At 42.5% G+C, this 22281-nt stretch overlaps 1 protein-coding gene across 1 annotated transcript; it reads right to left on the reverse strand.

The window, feature by feature from the left end:
* Positions 1-3199: 3199 nt before the first annotated feature.
* On the reverse strand, positions 3200-22111 carry supt16h (SPT16 homolog, facilitates chromatin remodeling subunit). Its single transcript, XM_033610049.2, has 24 exons — positions 21656-22111; positions 20469-20561; positions 20117-20287; positions 19768-19920; positions 19522-19668; positions 16924-17075; positions 16510-16682; positions 15150-15240; positions 14983-15056; positions 14747-14859; positions 14564-14629; positions 13157-13255; positions 12631-12746; positions 10444-10597; positions 10219-10346; positions 9831-10093; positions 9596-9714; positions 8415-8653; positions 8231-8306; positions 7082-7251; positions 6792-6921; positions 6224-6350; positions 5850-5924; positions 3200-4185 (listed from the first exon to the last, which is right to left on the reverse strand). Exons 1-24 carry the CDS (start codon positions 21719-21721, stop codon positions 4076-4078), a joined length of 3105 nt encoding a protein of 1034 aa, XP_033465940.1. The 5' UTR covers positions 21722-22111; the 3' UTR covers positions 3200-4075.
* Between the last annotated feature and the right edge of the window lie 170 nt (positions 22112-22281).

A 22281-nucleotide genomic window follows, 5' to 3' on the forward strand; every position in this document is an offset into this window, starting at 1 on the left:
AGACAGCTCTTCAGAAATCCAGTGAGTAGGATTCAGTGACATCTAGTGATGAGGTTGCAGAACTTAAACTTCTCTGTGTGCCAAGCATGAAGAGCAGCGGTCAGCACCCTTAAATATCAACAGAGCAATTTTTGGCCAAAGAAGAAGAAAAACAAATCTGGCCTACAACAATAAATGAAAATCAAAATATTAAAAAAAAATAACAGTTATTCATTTACCTAAAATTATCTGTCAAAGCCACAGGGAGCCACTGACGAGGGGCCGAAGAGCCACATGTGGCTCTGGAACTGCAGGTTGGCGACCCCTGGTGTAGGGGAACTACAGTGGCCAACGCAAACACACGAATGGCCCTCTCTAGAGCCAGTGTTTTGTTTGTCTGTTCTGAGCAACTGCAGAAACAACTTAGCGGACTCCGTGGAGGAGGACCCGCTCCATATGTAGATATCAAGAGCTCATTTTAAGGTAACAACAATACAGTTCATAGTTTCAGGTGATTATAAACTAAAGAAAGAATAGTTATGAATATTGTATTCCATTTCTGCCAACAAATGCTCCTAAATCCTATACATGGTACATTTAATGTCCAAATCTAAGGGATGTTTTTAATCAAAATGTTTTCAAAATCTTAATGTTAAATAATCTTGAAGGTTTTTTTAAACCAACAACTGTTTTAATGCGATTGAAGTGGGATTAAAAGATAGATTTCTCTTATCTTCAAAATGTCTTGTTTTGGAGGCTGAAGTTACTGTCTATAAGAGGCTATGGTGTGGCTCATTTTTTTAAGCTAGCAAAAGATACTGGTATCTTGGGAAACTAGACAACCTAGAGCATCCGTTGGTGCCAACCATGTTGGCATAGATTGGCGGCTCCAAAGTTAGGCTTATTTTAGCAAGGGAACAACTAGCAATGCCATTTTCAAAGGAGTCCCTTTGAACTCTCACCTCAAGATATCATTGGATGTGCTGAATGTGCATATTAAGGCAGTACAGGAGGAGGTGCACATTAATAATCCTCCAGGACTGTAACATGCTCATGTTTAACCCAAACAATGTGTCATGTGACTGCAGTTGGTTCAGATCAAGGTCAGAACACGTTCTCACCACAAACGAACTGCACCAGAGTTTGTTTGTAACCAGACTGAGACCACCTCTTCAAGAAGGTCTTGGGGTCCGTCCCAAGTCTCTTAAATTACTGCTAGTTATCTTACCTAGCTGACTTTTCTAGCTGTTTAGCCCCTCCCGCCTAGGAAAAAATGCAAGGAGCTAGTGCTAGGAGCAATGAGCGAGCATTGTCGGTTTAAGAGACATGAGACGGCCTTACTCTGAAGCGTCACGTGAAGCAACGTCCATTCCTGATGACGGCGGCACCGCTGGATCTGCTCTGTAAAGCAGCCAGCGTCTGGCGTTACTATGGGTACATCCCAAGTCTCATTATATTCGTTGATCAAAACCGTAACGGCGGACAGACGTGCAACAGATGTCGTACAGAACAGATCAGCATGATAAATTAACAGTAATCCATATGACACAATGAGACAGAAAGAGAGATACAGAGACAAAGACAGAGGGGGAGACAGTGACAGAGAGAGATGCAGGACAGACGGTAATGACAGTAGCTTACAACAACATGAAAGTAATAATATTAATTAATATTAATAAGCTAATTAATATTACCAGCAAGCTATTAAACATCCCACTCACATGACATGCAGGACAATTAATGATGGGCAAATGTGTTTGGGTGTGTGTGTGTGTGCACGTGGTGTAATATCAACACGTATGGTTCTGGACATGAGCAGCTGCACATTTAACAGCCACACATCACTGACAGTCCGCTGAACAACGCAACGGGTTGTGAATGAAATAAACTTAATTACAACATGACAGTCTTGCACAAAATATCATTAACGTTACTCTTTGTAGTCACGTAGGCATGTGAATGACAGCGTTTCATTGCAAAGAATGCATGTAACGGGTACACTTGCGCTGTTTCTCCGCCATCTCGTTCAAATGGGCCAGATGTAGGGGGCGGGTATTTATACGTCATGGCCTCAAACTGAAAAAGACTTCCTGTTAGGAACCTCTCGACCATCCTAGCTCGTAGCTGCTTAAAGCTTGCTGCTAGCTCCTAGCGCTAGCTCCTCGCTGCACAAATAAGAGACTTGGGACGGCCTAGAAGATGGCGGACCTCGAACGACTTCCGGTTCAAGCGAGGAGCTAGCAGTAGCACCATAAAAATAAGAGACTTGGGACGCACCCCTGGTCTGGTTGTTTTGGTGCGCACCTGAGTGTGATAGCTGTGTTCACACCTGCCCAAACGAACCGCACTTAGGGGCAAACGAACTTGAGTTTGATTGAACCGAACCAAAGATGGCAGGTGAGAAAGCACCCCATGATTTTCAGTGGGCCCCATCTAACACCACTATCAAGAAAATCTGAGGTGCCACTTTACGACAACAGTTCAAGTTTCCCAAAATATTAAATTTACAGTGATATAAAACAGAAGCAGTAAATGTTCACTTTGGAGAAACTATGATCGAAGTAGTTGCGAATTAATTCACCTCTATGGAATTATCTATTTACTGACTAATCGTTAATGGCCTGAAATAACCTGATTTCATGCACTCCAAAGGTTAATTAAAATCCAGTTAAGTCTTTGACATGGCAGTGACAGTTTCAGCGAGGGTGACAAAATTTCTTCACCCAAACAATCCGTCAGTGTCCAGAAAACAACAATGCATTGTGCTGCTGTGCACATTTAAGAAGTTGATTGGTTGATCCAACTTGTTGGACGGCAGGTTTGAAACATTTACTTACACATTCAGTCCCTCCAGGAATTCATGTTGCTGCGATCGCAACAATTAACACAAATTCAACCAATCTCTGTGAATTCTGCACAATCGCAACTTTTCTGCAGTTTTGACCAGCCTCCCGTGAGTTCCACCAATCATAGCAGTCCCCACGGAAACTCAATGGACGAAAGTTACCGAATTCACTTCCTTGTTTATGGTTTGAAGATGCAGACGTGTGATTCCCAACAATACAAAAATTACTGCTAAAGATTCCGCAACAATCTCGAAAAAAGCCTACGAAATCATGGAGGGACTGAACATTTTACACCCAAGTGCATTAACGACATTAAAGTTTCCAAAAGTGCAGACAGAGAAGAGTGTTCCAGCATTTAGAAAGGAAACAGAACATTCGTAACAACAGTTCCTTTTAATTTTATTACAAAAACAAAACAGGATTTTCAGAATTAACAGTACAACAACAAATCTACTGAGAATAAACAAAAAAGGGGAACAGAGAGGAGGACAAGTGCGAGGGAGACAGTGTATGTGTGTGTGTGTGTGTGTGTGTGTGCATACGTTTACAAACCCCATTAAAAAAACAGAAGGAATCATCAGAAAATGTATCTGCCCCCTTCAGAAAAAAAAAGAAATGTTCCATCTTATTACTACAATTTAACAAACACTGAAGAAAAAGGGGGATGAGGGGAACGTGAAACAGAGGAGGAGGTGGAGAGGGGAGTTTCTCAGTTTTGATATAAAAACACTTGGCAGAGGATACGTCAAGCCTTTTCTTTTATTATTCATTAGTTAAGAAACTCGTCTTTTCAAACAGAAAATAAACAACGCTCGCAATAAAAACCCATTTAAACACACATGCACACACACAGACGAATGAACATGAAACCCTGATGAATGGATGGAGATGGGAGGTGGAGACAGAGAAAAGAATGAGGAAGGAATGAAGAGGAGAGAGGAGGAAAAAACAACATATTGAACAAAGTGTGTGTGTGTGTGTGTGTGTGTGTGGTTGTGTGTGTGTGTATGTGTGTGAGACTGTCCTGCTGGTTCTCTCTTACCATTTCAACATGACACTTCACTGACCAACACGAAGATAAGGGGCGTCTACGTCTATATACACATCGTTTGTCTGAGTGTATGTGTGTGTGTGTGTGTGTGTGTATTCATGTTAAGTGTATGAGTCAAAAGAGCCAGTTGGGGTAGAAGGGAGGGTCAAGGGTCAACTATGTTTGGCAGTATGTGTGTGTGGGTGTGTGTAAAAGACATTTAGGACCGTCTCTTCTTCTTGCTGGGCAAGTTGCTGTGAGAGGATGGCCGCACCTTTCTCTTCTTGTTGTTGGAGGTGTCCTCGTCCTCGTAGTGGCTCTCTCTGTCAGCTGACGGACAATACGTGACAGATTTAGCATTTGGAGTTCGACACGGAATCTAAGCAATGTACTGTTGTGGGTAGTGATGGCCAAACGAGGCCTCATGAAGCATTGTCTTTATTTTCTGAAGCCACTAGATGGTGCTGTCTGTTCAACAAAGGTTTGAAAGCACACTTCATTGCAAGTCCTTCAGCCTTTATCTTAAAACCAAGAGTGCCATCTGGTGGGGTCAGAAAATAAAGTTGTTCACAAGGCTTCATTTGGCCATCACTAGCTGTGGACAGGTCAGCAACAAAACACATTTCAGGCACTGAAAAAGTCAATTTAAGTTTAAGTCTACACTATATTTTAGAATATTCTGACTGCTTTACTTAACTGTATGACAGCAATGTCCAATGGGGAAATGAAGCAGTTATATCACTCAGTTTAAAGCCAGACTTCATTGAGAAAAACAGGGATTTAATGTCACTTAACACAGCTGCTGCTGGTCTACCACCATCACTCAGCTTGTTTGTTATCGTGGGACTCTGGCATCTAGAATGGTTACCTCGGATTCAACAAAGTCACATAATAACGATAACTAACTAAGTGGTCGAGGCAGCAGTAGACCAGCAGCTCCCGTGTTCATCGAGCCAAAATTACTGTTTTTTGGCAATGGAGTCTGGCTTTGACGAAAGCATAGATGGGGAACTGAAGCAGTTGATGGCTTCCCCGTTGGAACGGGCTGTCTGACGGGGAGTCAAAGCGTTGAAATTGCTCTCAATATAGCATACACTTAAGCTCTTACAGTCCTGTCAGTAGTGATGGCCAAATGAGGCCTCATGAACCACTGTCTTTATTTTCTGAAGCCACTAGATGGCACTGTCTGTTCAACAGAGTTTTGAAAGCACACTTCATTGCCAGTACCTCAGCCTTTATCTTTAAACCAAGACCTCCATCTGGAGGGGTCAGAAAATAAAGAAAGTGGTTCATGAGGCTTCATTTGGCCATCACTACCTGTCAGTATGCCACTTCTTAAAACTGGGAGTACGCCAACAGACACCTACTGTCTGTAATACAATGACTATTGCCAAGTACCTCATACAACCCCACTTCAAAAATCCTGAACTATCCCTTTAAAGGCTTTTTGGAGGACATTACTAAAATGAGACGACAGGTCTGTTCCGGTAGCACTCACAGTATTTGCAAGTACTCTTGTGGGATGTATTTGAAATTACTGGAAATAATTTCCCTTAATTGCCACAAAGCCCTTTAAGACTGAGAATGTGTTAAGCCCACTGGGACATGTTTTATTAATAAGGACATCCTGACATACTGTACATGGCATAATCCAGATCAGATTAATTGTTGGAACAAATACATGTAATTAACCCCACATTATACAGTTACTCTTAGATGAAAGTGTTATCATGTTACCTAGAAGTCCTGTGTTAATAGTGTTTCAGACTGCAGATGATTATCTGTCTGTACCCTCAAATATTCCACCTCTGCATGTTCACCAGCTCTAGATACTCAGATTTTTTTCTATTGTTTCCAAGTTTCTTAAATTTTACAGTTCTTGTTTCTGTTTGTATTTTCTCTTTATAAGTTGATTGTTATGCATCAATACACCAAAGCAAATTTCTCTGTATGTGGAAACCCTATTTGGAAATAAACTGGATTCTGATACAAACCTTTTCTGGCCTCTTCCTCCAGCTCGTCCCAGTCTTTCCCACTTTCCTCCTCGCTGCCCACTGACGCACTGTAATCTACAAAACACACCATATGACAGACAAGAACTCTAAGAACTCTACATGTATGAAAGCAGGACTAAACAAGTGTAAAAAGGGAAGAACTAGGCAAATATGGGCAATTATTTTGATACTGTCTGACAGGTTGAATTAACAGATAGATAAAACAGTTGACATCCAACTTTTAGATTCCTTTCTGTACACAGTCATGACACAGGTAGAGCGAGTACAAAAAGTACAACAGTTTCAGCAAGGCTGAGATTTATTATTTCACCCTGTTTTATGACACATGACAAAAAGAGCTGCTTAAATCATACCAGAGTCCTCTGTCTCCGAGCTGTAGTCCTCATCGCTGTCTTCCTCCTCCTCTTCCTCTTCATCTGCAGATGGGTTGAATGTTTCATCCTCTATTTCTGACTCTGAATCTTCCTCTGCGCCACTTCCCTGAGAACAAAACAGGACACAGTTAAGTGGGATTTATACTTGTGCGTCAACATTTAGTTGATTCAAAACACACATTAAACATGGCTTAATAGAGATAGTTTCAAACACAAGTACACAAATTAGCTTCACTATAACTCGCAGCTTTCACAGACAAACGCTTGTCTTTATCTGGACGCATTTTCCCCACAAATACAACATGCTAACATTATTAGCACAAGCCTATGGCATTTTACATTGTATAAATTAGCCTGGCGGCTAGCGGACTTTTCCTCTGCTCATATGAAGCCAGGGACAACAGCAACATTTAACAAAAGTAACATCACAAAATTCAGCTCCATTACAACTCACAAGGCTCACTGACAAAACAACTGTCTTGCCTCCAAACTTGTGACATGTCTTTCCACGGCACAATCTTTTTTTTATCCATTGTGCTGAACATACCTCGCTCTCTGGGTCCAAGAAGGACCAGCCTCCCTGCTCAAAGAAACCCTCGGGATCATCGACGATGGTCTTCATGATCTTGGTCCAGTTCAGAGACTGGACTCCTTCTGTGTATTTGATGTCACACGAGCTGAGAAAGATACAAAGAACGTTTTAATATGCAGGAACCAGAGCAGCCTATGTGACTCTCTGACTGTATTTCTAAAGAACCATCTAAAGACTAGAGGTCATTCAGACTTAACAAGCAAATATTATATCGATTATTGTCTTCGTCGTTTAAATAACTTTACTTGAGCCACTCTTTGATGGGGTCGAGGGAGTTGATGGGTACGGCGTTGATCATGGTGACCTTCTTGTTGTAGTCCTTGTAGACGATGACCACGTCGAAGTTCTTCAGGTGGAACTGCACGCGCTCAAAGTGGACTAACTCCACCTTGTCCAGAGTCACCACAAATGGCGGCTAGATACAGACAGCAAAGATTTTAAAATAAAAAAGTGGACTAAGAAAAAGCAATAATTAAAAATCCATTAATAAAAATGTGTTGAATGCTTTCAAAGAGTAAATAATTAATTATATTTTGTTTAAACCTGAGATTATTTTTTTAACTCCCAGATGATTGTTGATATTTTGTTCATTAAAGTTATAGCCATCCATTTTCATATGCTTATCCGAAGTCAGGTTACGGGGGCAGCGGGCCGAGCAAAGCACCCCAGACGTCCCTCTCCCCAGCACCACTTTCCAGCTCCTCCTGGGGGACCCCAAGGCGTTCCCAGGGCAGATGAGATGCGTAATCCCTCCAGCATGTTCTGGGTCTGCCCCGGGGCCTCCTACCAGTGAGACGTGCCTGGAACACCTCTAACAAGATATGTCCAGGAGGCATCCTGATCAGATGCCCAAACCACCTCAATTGACCCCTTTCGACGCGTAGGAGCAGCGGCTCTACTCCGAGCTCCCTCCAGATGTCCGCGCTCCTTACCCCATCTCTAAAGTGCAACACACACCGCCACCGTATGCCGCGCGTCAAAACGCCCGCCTCCATTATATTCTATGAACCAACCCACACTGGCGCCGGCCGATGCGCCGCGCCGCTCTGCTTCAGCCCTAAGGCTGAGCCCAGCCACCCCACAGAGCAAACTCATTTCGGCCTCTTGTATCTGTGATCTCATTCTTTCGGTCACTACCCAGAGCTCATGACCATAGGTGACGGACGGGACATAGATGGACCAGTAAATCGAAAGCTTCACCTTCCGGCTCAGCTCCCTCTTCACCACGGCGGACAGTTAAAACATTACTAAAAATGTTCTTTATCTAACCCTTTTCTGTTCCTTTTTCTTACTGCACAGTATCTGAACAATTTTCAGAAAGTTAAATCATGTATATCAATGTCAATATCTAAAAAGTACAAATAGATAAAGGCCTGCCCAGTTTGCCCACTCACCCATTCAGTGACATTGACGAGGGAACTGGACGTGGGTTGTAGCAGGCAGGTACTCCTGTAGGGGGCACCCTGGAACCTACAGAGAGCCACAACAGTCAGTCCACCTGCTCACAGACGATACCTCTTTCTCTATCTCAGTTTTACATTCAAGTCACTCAAAGCATATCCTGTCTAATTTACTCACCCGAGGTCTCTGAAAGGCACCTCAAACTCCAGCTCCTCCTTAGTCAGCGCCTCCACCTTCTCCTTGAAGTTCTTGAAGGCCGACTTGAGCTTGTGCCTCATCTCGCGCTCCATCTGCTCAGCGTACAGGTCGTCTCGGTCGTGCATGTGTTGGTGTTTGCCCAAGTCTGTGGTGATCTCCCCGACCTCTGTGTAGAACTGGACATCCGTGTGGCGCCTCTTACCAAACATAATGGCGTTCTGGAAGGGGAAAAAGTGAAATGGGGAAAATGATCGTTCGGATTTGAAAAGACTGCTAATGTGAGGCCACAATAACAGAACAGATGATTGTAACCCTGCAGAAACCAGGAATTAGACTTTGATACAGAGTTCAGTACAGAGTGGAATAAAACTGTCATAGAAAAATATTAATGCAAGTAGTGTAAATGTAAACAAATGCAAAGCAGGACAATCAAAAATATAAAAATGTGAAGTGTAGTGTAAATAAATGTAAACAAATGCTGAGTGAAACGGAAAATAAGTGTAAACAACTGCAGAGCAAAGCAGGGTAAATACAGGTTAAATGCAAAGTGAAGTAGTGTAAATGTAAACAAATGCTAAATGAATTAGTATAAATGTAAACAAATGCACAGCAAAGCAGGAGAATAAACGTAAACAAATGTAAAGCAGGATAATTCAAAATATACAAATGTAAAGTGTAGTATAAATAAATAAATAAATGCTGAGTGAAACGGTAAATGTAAACAAGTGCAAAGTGAGGCAGTGAAAATAAATGTTAACTGCAAAGCAAAGCAGGGTAAATGCAAAGTGAAGTAGCGTAAATGTAAACAAATGCAAATTTAAGTAGTGTAAGTGTAAACAAATGCACAGCAAAGCAGTTTTAATAAATATAAACAAGTGCAAACTGAAGCAGCGTAAATAAATGTAAACAAATGCTAAGCGAAGCAGTGTAAATAAATGCAAAGCAAAGCAGGGTAAGTCCAAACCCAAAGCGTAGTAGTATTAATAAATGTAAACAAATGTAAAGCGTAGTAGTGTAAATGTAAACAAATACAAAGTGATGTTATGTAAACAACAGTAACAGCAGTTTTTTGGGACCCTGAGGATACTGAAGTTAGTTGGAATACACTGAATACATTTATACTGACACAAACTCATACAGTGTTGAACCAGTGTGGCTACCTTTAGGTGAAAGTGTAGTACGATGATCATCTCCCCGTCACACGGCTGGAAGATGGCGTGTTTGATGTTGTTGTACAGAATGTCCACTTTATCCCCGCGGACCGACGTGAAGCGGAAACCTGCGCAGGGAGGAGGAGGAGGAGGAGGAGGAGGAGAGGAGGGATTTTAGGCTTCACACTGTTACACACTCTCAACTTCACCAGACTCCTGTTGATCTCAGGAGGAGCTGTCTCACCATTAGTATGTGCCTCCAGCGAGCCCTGCATCCTCTTCTGTGCGATGTTGGGTCTGATGTAAAGGTCTTTGAGCTTGGGGTTGCTGCGGTTGAGGTTGATGATCAGTGAGTCTTGCTTGATGATGCCCTCCTTCTCCTTCTCTTCGGCCTCTCGCGTCTTGTAGCGCTTCTGTACCTCCTTGATGATACGGAAAGCGTTCTGCAGGTTGGTGGAGGGTACCGATGTGTCGCCGGGAGCTTTGAGGTTGGATGCTCGGTACGTGCTGAACGGAAACAGTGAAAGGAGTTCAATGAGGTGTGAATGAGGGAGTTGTTCAGACTAAACTTTGGCGTCCTGATCCGAAATTCAGAGCATACTCTCATTATTCTGTAAATTGTTAAGACTCACATTTCTTTGACAAACGTGGCGTCGGGGTTGGGGAAGATGTTTCCCTCCTGTCGTCCCAGAGAGCTGCCGGGGACGTAGAAGTTGATCCTCAGGTAGGTGTAGTCTCCTTCTACGGACATACTGATGTTCTAGATGGGTAAGAGAAGTCAGAAACATCATTCAGTATGAACGAACAAACAGAAGGCTGGTGGATGGTTAACCTTACACAAGATAACCTCTGTTTACCTTGATGGTGGCGATGTGGAACGGTGTGGCGATACCAAAAACGGGCATGACGACAGTCTCGTACTTCTTGTCGATGAAGATCTTCATTTCTCTGATGTCCTTTTCTCTGGGCATCTGAGAGACATTCTTATAGGACACGTTAGATTTTCTGGCCCTGGAGTGGAGACAAGAGTGGAACTTAATTAACGGACAAAAATTTAATTACGTGTGTGAATCTGTGGCTCTAATGCAGAAATATTGAAGTAGTCCAATAAAACAGGTCTCAGCCAATTACCAGTGGAAGTTCAAATGCATTAAGATTCAAATTTCATGTGATGTCAACTTTTAAATGAAGTACGATGAAGCACAACCGTACAGGAAAAATCCCGCAATTCTACAATCACCACCACACAGCTAACTGCAACTACAGTGGTTACGGCACTACTTTCTGAGTCAAGTAGCTTTTTATTAGCAAAGTTGATTAATTGGATGAGTAGCGTGGCAGCATCAACAAAAGTTACGAGCTCCTTTTCCCAGGAAAAGCTCTGAAGTGCAGCTGACTTTTTTCCGTGGAGGTCTGGATAAAAGTAAGGATAATGAAGAAGAAGTGAAGAAGTGTGGCCCAATCTCATTTCTACCTCTTAAATCTTCCACTTGGCATTGAGTGCCCTCATTTGTGAGATAATCCTTGATGAGGGAAGTGAGAAATATTAGGGTAGAGATCTTTCCCTAAGAAACGAGACACCACTTCATGCAAATCGGTGTGGCCGACGTGCAGGCATACGTCACGCTTAGTAGCGACGCAAGATACCGGTAGTCATTCAGGCTTGAAAATGCCGGCTCCAGCACTTGTTTTGTGACGTGTGCTATGTTTATTCTTCTCTGACTGATGAATCAACGGAGGAGAAATGCTGAAAACAGGAGGCGCCTACAACGTCTTCTAGTTCTGATTGATTTTGTTGGGGTAAGTCAATTTGTTTGAATATTCTGACGCTGTGTTCAACCGAGTTGCTGATGAGTTTACGCTAGTCCAACCATCTGTTGTTTGTATAGCCTACATTCCGATCGTACAGTAACAAACTGTTTTCCAAAACTTGCTGAAGTTGCTGACTTCGCAAGGTGTTCTGGGAAATTTCATCTTCCACTTCATTGAAAGTGTGGGTCGGGGCTCCCTTGGAATCTAGGGCGGATTTTAAGTGTTGAACCACTTCCACTAACTCAATTCTGTTTTGGGACACCACTAGCCAAAATGTGAGCGTGCATAACCAAGTGCAGGTGGGTATTTTTAGGGTGAGTGTGGGTATTGGGACAGGCCCTGTGACTGGCACCAGCGGCAACGTTACAACATTCAACCTCCTCATGAAGTTATTTTTAGCGTGATCGTTTTGAACATGGATAAGAGTGCAGTGCTACCCCACAACTGAATTCGCCACAAACCATTAGCTCCAGTGGCTGTAAGGGTAGTCAACTCTTCTATCGCTAATGCTACGTTAGCAAGTTAACATTAGGCTAGTTAAAGTTAGTCACCATTTTATTAGAATGGAATGACATAACGTTAATACACGGGGCTAAACGTAATGCGATTAAAGCTTTTCCATAAACATGATTTCTCCCTGATTTGAGTCTGATAGATTTTTATGAGCAATGAATGATCACGTTACTTAATAATGTCATCAAAGTCCATCACTTGTCATCATTTTGATTGAGAAACAGCAGAAATTAAAATCTAATCAGTTCATGTAAAGTCCAAATTTGCAGACATTCCCTCAAAGCGTTCTTGAGATATTGCGGTCACAGGAATGAGACGGATGCAGAGTCACACTGACCTTGACCTCTGACCACCACAATCAAATATGTTTGTCGTTGAGTCCAAGGGGACGTTTGTGCCAAATTTCCATCATGGCAAGAGAAATATCGTGTTCAAAGAATGGCACGGACAACCCGAAAACATAATGCCTCCAGCTACGGCTACTGCTGGCATAGAGGCGTTTAAAAAAAGATAGAAAATGGAAACTTCTGCTTGCAGTATCCTGCCAACGGCAAAGTCCCAAATGCCATCTGCAACATTTTAATCTAGCTTCAGTTCTCGTGTACTTCCGATAGCTGACAGCATTGTGTGTCGGACTAGAGTTAAAAACTAGGTTTCTCCAGGAACTTGGGTATAAGACGTTACACAAAATGTCTTGACTTGTAAGTGATTAAACTCACTTCTGGATCTGCTGCTCTCCTTTCTGCTCCGTCAGACGGCGCCTGGCTTCTTCGTTCAAATTATTGGCCAACTCCTTCTGGTGAGCCCGCCTCTTCTCCTCTGCCGTCATCTCATTCTGAGTTCAACAAAACAGACACAACTGAGTGATCACACACAGAAACACCACAGTCTTTGATGTTGTGGTTTATTTATTTTTTTTTTTTTACAAAGAATGGGAAAAAATAACACACATGCAGAATACGGACATGTGTTACAGGCTCTAGATGGTTGGGAAAAAATTAAGACACACAAAAAACAACTCAAATCAAAAAAGGAACGACAAATTTGTCCCCATCAGTGCGTGGAGTCTTGAAACTAAACCAGTTCAGCTGATGAGATTTTAGAAAAGACACTGAATACTTACCTTCCCAAGTAGCTGATAGAGTACAAAAACATTCACACTCTTAGTTATTAAAACTCCGTCAAGGTGCCAAATAAACACTGATCACCTGTCACATATGAAACCGCGCGACTGTCCACACTTACTCTGGTTCGGTCTGCGAGCAGGGCGGCACTCCGAGCTCCTTTCCCCAGCAGCTCCTCGGCATCGTCTCCTTCTTCCTCCTCATCTTCCTCATCATCATTCTGAGAAAAAGAGTCACTACGTCACATTTCCATAAAAATATTTAGATAAAATAGAAGAAGAACTGAAATCCCATATGAAGAAGTGTATCCTGTGTAGTAGTGATATATTGTGAGATTAAATTTGAGTAAATGCAATTTGTTTTTTTTATATTAAAATATTTATGTAAGACAAATGAATGAGACACTAACAATAAAAATAAGTGTGCTACTTGGGACCAACTTATAATTCTTATCATTTAACTAAAATTGGCAAATCTGAGTGAGGGCACTGAAAAAGACATCAGTTTTATGTTATTTAAACAGTGAGTAGGCAGCAGTAACAAGTTACGTGCATCGCTGCATGTAGAGATGAGTTTAACGTGCACAGCTCAAATATTCACCATGTTGAGCGCAAATGAAATGGAGCTGGAAGACCCGGCCTACAAGTTCCTGGTCAGCTAGAACAGCAATAGCATCACCCACAAGTGCAGATCACTGGGATGATAAATGCTTAAAAGTGTCTGAATATGGCTGAGGTAGAACCAACTGAAACACTCCATCTAAAAGCACAGGCTTTGTTTTCCATTATTCTATCTATTTTGATAGTTTCAGTATAATAGTATAAGAGATGCTTTTCAGATCGAGGTCCGGACACGTTCTCAACACAAACGAGACACACCAGAGTTAGTTTGTCCTTTGGTCTCCGTCCAGTTGTTTTGGTGCGCACACCTGCCCAAACGAACCACACTTAGGGAGCAAACAAATCTGAGTTACATTGAAACGAACCAAACACGGCAGGTGTGAAAGCAGCCTTACTTTTATGATGAAAATAATTTACTTAAGTTGCAAGTGGGCAAAATGTCACCTCACTTCCCAGCAAGAGTATTTTGTCTGTCTTTTAAACGTGCACTACTCTGTGTTCACAATAAATGAAGAGACGTATCCAAATTTGTTAGGGTTGTTTTCCGCTGTACCGAAACCAAACTTAACCGTGACTCCTAAACGGTATGAGCCAGACTGTTTTCTGTGGAGGTCTGGAAAAAAGTAAGGTGACTTAAAAAGGGTATGAGCCAAATTTTGTGTACCATGATTCAACTACTGTTGAAAAACTAATCTCTACTTTTATAAGACTACCACATATACAATATGCAAAATAAAAAAAAAAAAAACTCCTATAAAAGATAAAAACACAGTTAAATATGCACAGCGATTTCCCTTTGGATAAATAAAGTTTTATGGTATGTTACTGACACATGAAAGTATTGTGTTGCCCATGTCAACCATTTCCATTGTTTTCTCACCATTTCAACTTTTTGCAGAGTCACGTACCTTCAAGAAGATTCCCACATTTTTGATCTTTTTCTTGACTGGTGTGAGTATCGTGGCCGCCTCCTCCTGTTACACAGACATTTCAGGTTGTGATGAGGTGCTGCGACTTTTTACTGCTGCACTTTGTGGTTTGGTTTGGCAGTAATATAAAATAATAGTTAAAGCAGGGAAAGTGCATCTTACCTCATTGATCTGTATTGTGTCGCCAATGAACAAGGCGTACTTTTTCTGCTCTTCCTTCTTGCCGTCTTTGTTCACGAGGTCAGCAAAACCCAAACTGATGCTCAGCACCATGCCTGGAGGAGACACACACACAAGCTTTGGTTAACGATGATCATTTATATAATTTTATATAATTTTTATATATTTCTTTTCTCAGTATCATGTGAAATGCAATCACTTGATGTGCTGTTACTCACCTTTTTTGAGTTTGTACTGATTTTTAGCATTCAAAACCAAGGAGCCTTCTCTGAACTCAATGCCCATTGCAAAGCTACAAAAAACAACAAAAAATACAGATATGAGACAAGTGGATAAATTTGAGTGAGCACATGAAAAAAAATAGATTCCATTCGTGTGCTTTTACCCAAGGTTTTTGGTCAGCTTTGCTGCGAGGTCCGGCTTCTCTTTCTTCACGTACTCCAGAACAGCGTTGTAGGCCTCGCTGATTTTTACACCTGTGAAGGAGAGAGAAAAGGTTTAAGAACCGCAACACATACAAATATTTCCAACTAGGGATGTCAACGGTTAATAGGTTATCGGCCAAGAATATTTTGGGCCGGTGACGCATGTGGTCTGTAGATTAATTGGGCTCAATTTTGTGCCTCAAAATAGTGATGGCCAAATGAGGCCTCATGAACCACTGTCTTTATTTTCTGAAGCCACCAGATGGCGCTGTCTGTTCAACAAAGGTTTGAAAGCACACTTCATTGCCAGTCATTTAGACTTTATCTTTAAACCAAGAGCGCCATCTGGTAGGGTCAGAAAATAAAAGTGGTTCATGAGGCTTCATTTGGCCATCACTACCTCAAACCCCTTTTGGCATTATTAACAACTGTTAGCAGCACCAGCACCGCTCATGGTGCAAACATACTTAACAATGCTTAAGGGGTTTTACGGCTTCAAATGAAGCCACTTACTCACTTGGGCGACCAGAGGGTTGCCACCATGTTTCTACAGTAGCAACCAGCAGTAATCTCCAAATGAGCGACACTGCTAGCTAGCTCACACCAGACCTGGTTGGTTGTGATGGCCAAATGAGGCCTCATGAACCACTGTCTTTATTTTCTGAAGCCACCAGATGGCGCTGTGTGTTCAACAAAGGTTTGAAAGCACACTTCATTGCAAGTCCTTCAGCCTTTATCTTTAAACCAAGAGCGCCGTCTGGTGGGGTCAGAAAATAAAGAAAGTGGTTCATGAGGCTTCATTTGGCCATCACTACTGGTTGGTGCACAGTGCAGAGCAGCCAAGGCTAACGTTTGCTAGCCAGTGGAGACTGGATGGTGGACAATGAGCACTATGTTTCCGCATGTTAGCACAGCTGGCTGGCTGTCAGCACAGCGTACAGAAAATAAAATGAAAGACATTTACATCACCACCTCTAAACCGAGTGCGCTTTGAAATGAGGCGCTGAAGCTCACCGAGTCAATGGAGAGTCAGACCAGCGTAATTTTTCCCTTTTTTTCCCTTGAATCAACCAGGTAGTTACAGGTTAGTGGGTGTCTGTCTATTGAAAGCAAATTAACTGAACCTGACATCCCCATGCAGGACATTGCCCCTTTTTTTCCTTTATTTGGCCACAGTTGGCTTGCTGCTTATAACACCTTGCACCTTCTGTCGATTTTAAAGCTATAAGTAGTGGGCATTTTTCTGAGACGCTAATATCACAAATAGTGGCTTTAACAAATACCCAAGTCCCCCTGTTCCCAACGTGGTCCTGAACCCACCGTGTTTGAGCTGTTTGAGCAGCTCTTCTTCCACCTGCAGCAGGAAGTTGTAGTTGTCCTGCATCTCCTGAGGGGGGTCCACCATGAGGGTGCGCACCAGGTTGGAGCAGTACGACTTGTAGCGGATCCCCATGGCGCACGTTATGGCCCCGAAGTGCATGTGGTTCTTGTCACTGGGACAGAATGAGCAGGAGTATATGTTAAAATCATCATCAGGGTAATAATGTATGACTGTCTAAATTGTCTTCTCTCTCTGTTTCTCCTGCTTCCAGTCTTTGTGCTAAGTCTTCAACACAGAGCAGAAGAGCACCCCACGTCATCTCCACTTTTATCCCCACTGTCCAATCGGATGATTTCAGAGGTGGCCCTTCTGTGGAGGTCACGTTACAGTGACTCTGAGGTGAGGCGAGTTACCTGACAACGCTGAACTTGAGGCTGTAGTTGCCTCCGCTCTGGATGATGGGAGGATAACACATCTCCACTGTGGAAGGATCTGCACCACCAAGGTACTTCTTCTCCTCGATGGCCTTCTCCACCGACTCTGCCAGCTTACTGTGACGCACTTTCTGTTAGGGAGAGGGAGCAAGACAGGAGTGAAGTTAATGGATATTTACCTCACACTGACACTGTGGACAAAATAAAAAAATACGGATATGCATAATAGGTCTTATTTTTTCATTTACAATGCTGTACAAAAAACACTGCCCCTTTGAGGACTTTTAAGTCAAAGTGTAAATATGAAATATGACTTTGATAAACAGGATATTTTCCACATGCTGTCGTTCCTGTTGAGTCCCAAACACTGCTTCTAAAAAGCTCCGTTATTCAGTCTTAAGTAAGGTTGGGCTGGTGTGAAAATTTTCAAACCGGTTTAATATTCAACCAAACACCAGATTGGTATATCAAATTTTACCACTAGATGGCGCACTTGACTCAATAGCCTTCTTTTACACTGCCTGTTCAAGGCGGGAATATCGCACCATTATGCCGCCTCACTGTTATATAGGTACGATCGTGGAATAGGGGGACAGAGTTGTCTCGCCTGAATCGATGTCTGTGTAAACCAGACAGCTGGCAGGACGGGATTATGGGCGGCACGGGTATGGCGTTTTGATGACGTACTATGTGCAACACACCGTGGGAGATTTAAAAAGAAGCTAGTAGCAGCTAGCAGTTTACTCAAAGAAGAAGAACAGCGTCTGAAAATGTCCGCAAAAATCGAAAACTTTATCCTCCAAGCAGAAGATGAGATCAGCCGCCACACAACAGACAGGGTAAATGATTGTTACTGCCATGTTACGCCATCGTTAGTCTTTACAAGCTCTGCCGACACATACCTTATGTGTCACACTAGAAGCCAACGGTGTGTGGTTCATGTCACACCTGTCACACCTTATTTAATGCGGTGATGCCGGCACGCTATCTAAAATCAAAGCATAATGGCACCATCATTTGGTTCTATGTCAAAATGAAATCCGGCTTAACAGCGGAACAACAATGGACCCCCATTCCCTGTTGGTACCTTTGACAGAACAGCTACATGGAATAACGGCAAAACATTTCCACCTTGAACAGATAATATAAAAGACTCTTAAAAGAGCCCTCTTTTATCCTCACCCAAAAAAACACGACCTTTCTAGTAAACAAAACACGCACTGTGCACATCTTCTCCCCTTCTGGTTCATGTTGTCAGCCATGGCTTGGTTGCAAGTTGTAATCACATAATTAAATAAATGCATGTATTTATATATTTTTCCTGATTTATCAACAACTGAAAGTAGTGATGGCCAAATGAAGCCTCATGAACCACTTTCTTTATTTGCTGACCCCCACCAGATGGCGCTCTTGGTTTAAAGATAAAGGCTGAAGGACTGGCAATGAAGTGTGCTTTCAAACCTTTGTTGAACACACAGCGCCATCTGGTGGCTTCAGAAAATATAGACAGTTGTTCATGAGGCCTCATTTGGCCATCACTAATTGAAAGTAGATTAAAAACTAACCGTCTAATATAATACATTTCAAATTATAGCAATTCATTGTAAGAGTGTTAACACTGGATTTTATTTTGATGCAGCTGCCACAAACGAAGGCTTTGCAAGAGTGTCGGCAACTGTTCGTTGACACATGTAGTTTCTTTTCACCAAGCAGGAGATGATGTTGCTGTCAGAAATCCCAAACAATCCGACACTGAATTGCAATTAGGAGGCTGACGGGACCATTTTTCTAACTTGGTTCCTCATAATTAAAGTGATAAAACACAGGATGATGAATGTTTCTCTGGACATCTAGCAGCTGGGTGTCTTTAGAAGTGCAACTTTCAAAACAGGTCGGTGAAACAAAAATCTGTGCCATTAGGTTTTATGTTTTTTTTTTTATAATAATTTTAGCAACTGAAAGCACACAGCAGTAGAGAAGACAGAGAGAACAGAGCTGCAGTATGCCACAAAACCAGCAATAGTCCAGTAAACTGGTATTAAAATCATCAATTAAACATTAATCTGCTCCTTAAGCAGGATTTAAACCTCTATGTCAACTCAATTTATACAATGTAAAATGCCATAGGCTTGTACTAAAAACGTTAGCATGTTGTATTTGTGGGGAAAATGTGTCCAGATAAAGACAAGTGTTTGTCTGTGAATACTACGAGTTATAATGAAGCTGATTTGTGTACTTGTGTTTGAAATTGTCTCTATTAAGCCATATTTAATGTGTGTTTTGAATCAACTAAACTTTACAGCACATCACAAATTATCTGTCTTTTGTCTGCCGACACTTCAGTTTTAGAACAAGCTATTTGAAATAAATCAATCTACAGCAGAGCAAAAGGTGAAGTATTGAGTTAGCAACTATTTGAAGATTAATTGAGACACCTTTGCCAGCAACCACTAAAATCAACAACATGGATGAGGGTCAAGTTGCAAAGCCAAACACAATGACACAGCTGTGTTGCATAAAATTAACAGAAAATGGCAGTTTAATTATCATAATCATGACAGCATTACTTCTCCTCACCTCATCTGCATCAACGATCTCCATGACGCGCTCCTTGAAGAACTTGGAGTAAACCTCACTTGTGATGGCCGCTGCCTTCTTCATCAGGCTCAGCTCTCCGTCTTCCTTTACCGCCATCGTGTACGCGACCACAGCGCTGATGTCGACCTGCAAGCAGGAAGCAATGTCAAAAGGGAGCGGCAATGACCAAAACAGGGATAGAAGACGCAGGGATTTAAAGAAAAAACGCTATGGATACCGTCTTACCTTCTCCAGCCCCTCAGCTGTGATGGTGTCGTTCCAGCTCTTCATGTACTCTCCGGGGAATTTGTCCTTGCTGAAGACGCCCACCACCTTGCCCTCTTTGCTGCCTCTGATCGCCTCGATCATCTTGTCAAAGTTGGCTTTGTTGCTTTCATTCTGAGAGACACATGACACCAAACGGCAATAAAGAATCAGACTTTAGATCTCTGACGATGACCTACAAAAACACAAAGTTAACTAAGAGCAAACTGCCACTGCTACACACAAGCCCATCAATAATAAACCGCTCATACCCTCAACTCATGTGTTGATGGTGTACAAAAAGAAGCAGCTGTGTCTTTACACAGGTTACCTTTTCTCTGGTGAGCAGGGTGATGGGCGGCACACCGTTGGCGTTCTCGTTGCCTTTGGTGACAGCCACCTGTTTGAGGAAATCCACCTTCTTCTTGCTTGCGAGGAAGATGATTTTGGTGTCGCAGAACACCATGATGGTGTCTGTCAACTCGTAGCCAAACAGCCACGTCTGAGGAAAAAGGAAAGAAGAGCTGGGGTGAACTTTGTCCCTTTGGCTCTGGAGATGCATTCAAACCTTTGCAAAAAAAACATCTGAGAAACTGACTTGAAGCAGATCATATCATGCAGCACATGACTGTATCTGCATCCTGAGTGACCTCATCATGCTGCATGTCTGGGTATGCCCTTACCTGTATGGCTGTGGATTTGGCATACACGATTTCCTCATCCACTCCGACAGACACCACAATGGCATCGACTTTGCCAAACTCATCTTCTCCTTTCTGGGAAACAAAAAAAGCACATATAATTTAATGTTATGCATGCAAGGAGCAAAATGCAACACCATACTGGAGGTGCTCCTACTTCATCCACAGTGCCCCCCCCCCCAGTAGAAAGTGCAGTTGCTACAGAAGCCAGGTGGCTAGCTTTGTTAGCATCACTGAAAAGTTCATTTGTAGCACTCGGGGCTGCGTTAGCAACATCAGCACCTGATGCTGCACCACCTGGCAGCACACAGGACGGTTTAAAGCATCGCAAAGCTCTTTTAAAGTATCTAACTGGTAGTTAAAATACACATAACGCGTCCTTTAATGAACCATTTATTAATGTGCATGATTGGGCTGCGATATCATGTGAAACCTCACCAAGAAACATAAAGTTTAAACTTCTATCAATGAGTTCAACGCGTTATAAAGTAGCTATAATGGCTATAATGCTACGTTAGGTCGTTTCAAACGTGTAACACTTTATATAAAAGTGGTTTCTAGAAGCTGCGGGTATCCTGCACATGTTACAGGGATGCTGGCGTTATTCTGATGCTAATTAGCCAGCTAGCATTAGCATGTAGCGAGCGTTACAAACTGACATTTACGTTTAACGGCAAAATGTCGAGCACCTCAACGTGACATATTGTGTTTTTGTAAACACTTGAACGCGAATTATTTGTGTTTACACGCTGGTTTATTTCACGTTTAGCCGCTCGGCTAGTGGTGAGTTAGCTCAGTGGCAAACTTACTAGCTAGCACGCAAGCTAACGCGGTGAATGGGCTGATAAGTGTGCTAACATGAGTTAGCTCGCTAGACTGTTTGTGTGACACAAGGCTAAGTGGAGACATCTTCCAAACACGACCAGTTGAAAATGAGTTTCGGGGTAAACAAAGCGAGTCAAAGTGGCAGACTGAGGCCTGGTCGTCGGCCCTGGGTGCAGGCAGGGAAACAGCACCGCTCACGCCGACAACAGAGTCAACTCGCTCGGGGGGAAAACGCGGCTAACTTAGCGGTTGGTGCTTCAACAGAAAGCCCACTTTCTCCACGTTAAAAATACCCACAGTGGGCACCTTCCCTCCGCAGCACGCCTCAGATAGCTCCATTTTACCTTCCAGTTGCTGTATAATCTCTTGATCCGGCGGTAGTACGCTTCCTTGTCCAGGTTTACCGCCATGGCGAGTCCTCTGTTGCAAACTCCAGCTCCCGGCTACGCTTCTCAGCAGGCCGGATGATGATGATGAAGATGATGAGTGTCAACTAACAACGCACTTTCTTTCCACGCCTGCTGAGATCCACGCACCACTACGAGATGCTGCTGCTACTGCTGCTGCTTCCCCGATGATTTCACAACGGAGGCCTTTTCCCCACTGAGGATTAATGTTAAAACGAACAACGCAAAAACCTAATCAGCTCCCACTCGGGTTAAAACACGCTAAATTATTAAAAAATATAATGTAATTTGGCTTTTCGCCACACTCAACCACGCACACACCAATCTCTTATAATTAGTCCTCAGCCCCCCCCTCCTTTCCTTCCTCCTGTGCTTCTTTTTCCTCCTCCCCCCGATCTTCACATATCAGCTTTTATAATAAACAAACGTTATTTAAAACCAACATGGCGCCCAACAAAACTACTACTTTACTTCCTATAAAAAATATTTAACGGAAAATAGAAAAAAAAACCACTAGTGCAAATGCTCGGTAAATACTTCCTTTTGTTACTTTGTAATTTTAT

Source organism: Epinephelus lanceolatus, chromosome 22 (assembly GCF_041903045.1).
Source record: "Epinephelus lanceolatus isolate andai-2023 chromosome 22, ASM4190304v1, whole genome shotgun sequence".
Classification (NCBI taxonomy): Eukaryota; Metazoa; Chordata; class Actinopteri; order Perciformes; family Serranidae; genus Epinephelus; species Epinephelus lanceolatus.

Excerpts from the sequence above, each read along its gene's own strand:
- supt16h (XM_033610049.2), bottom strand. The coding sequence starts at position 21,721 with ATGGCGGTAAACCTGGACAAGGAAGCGTACTACCGCCGGATCAAGAGA. Across the intron at positions 14,860-14,982 it reads TCAGTACAAACTCAAAAAAG|GCATGGTGCTGAGCATCAGT; the intron begins GTGAGTAACAGC and ends TGTCTCCTCCAG. Across the intron at positions 13,256-14,563 it reads ATGTGGGAATCTTCTTGAAG|AATGATGATGAGGAAGATGA; the intron begins GTACGTGACTCT and ends TCTTTTTCTCAG.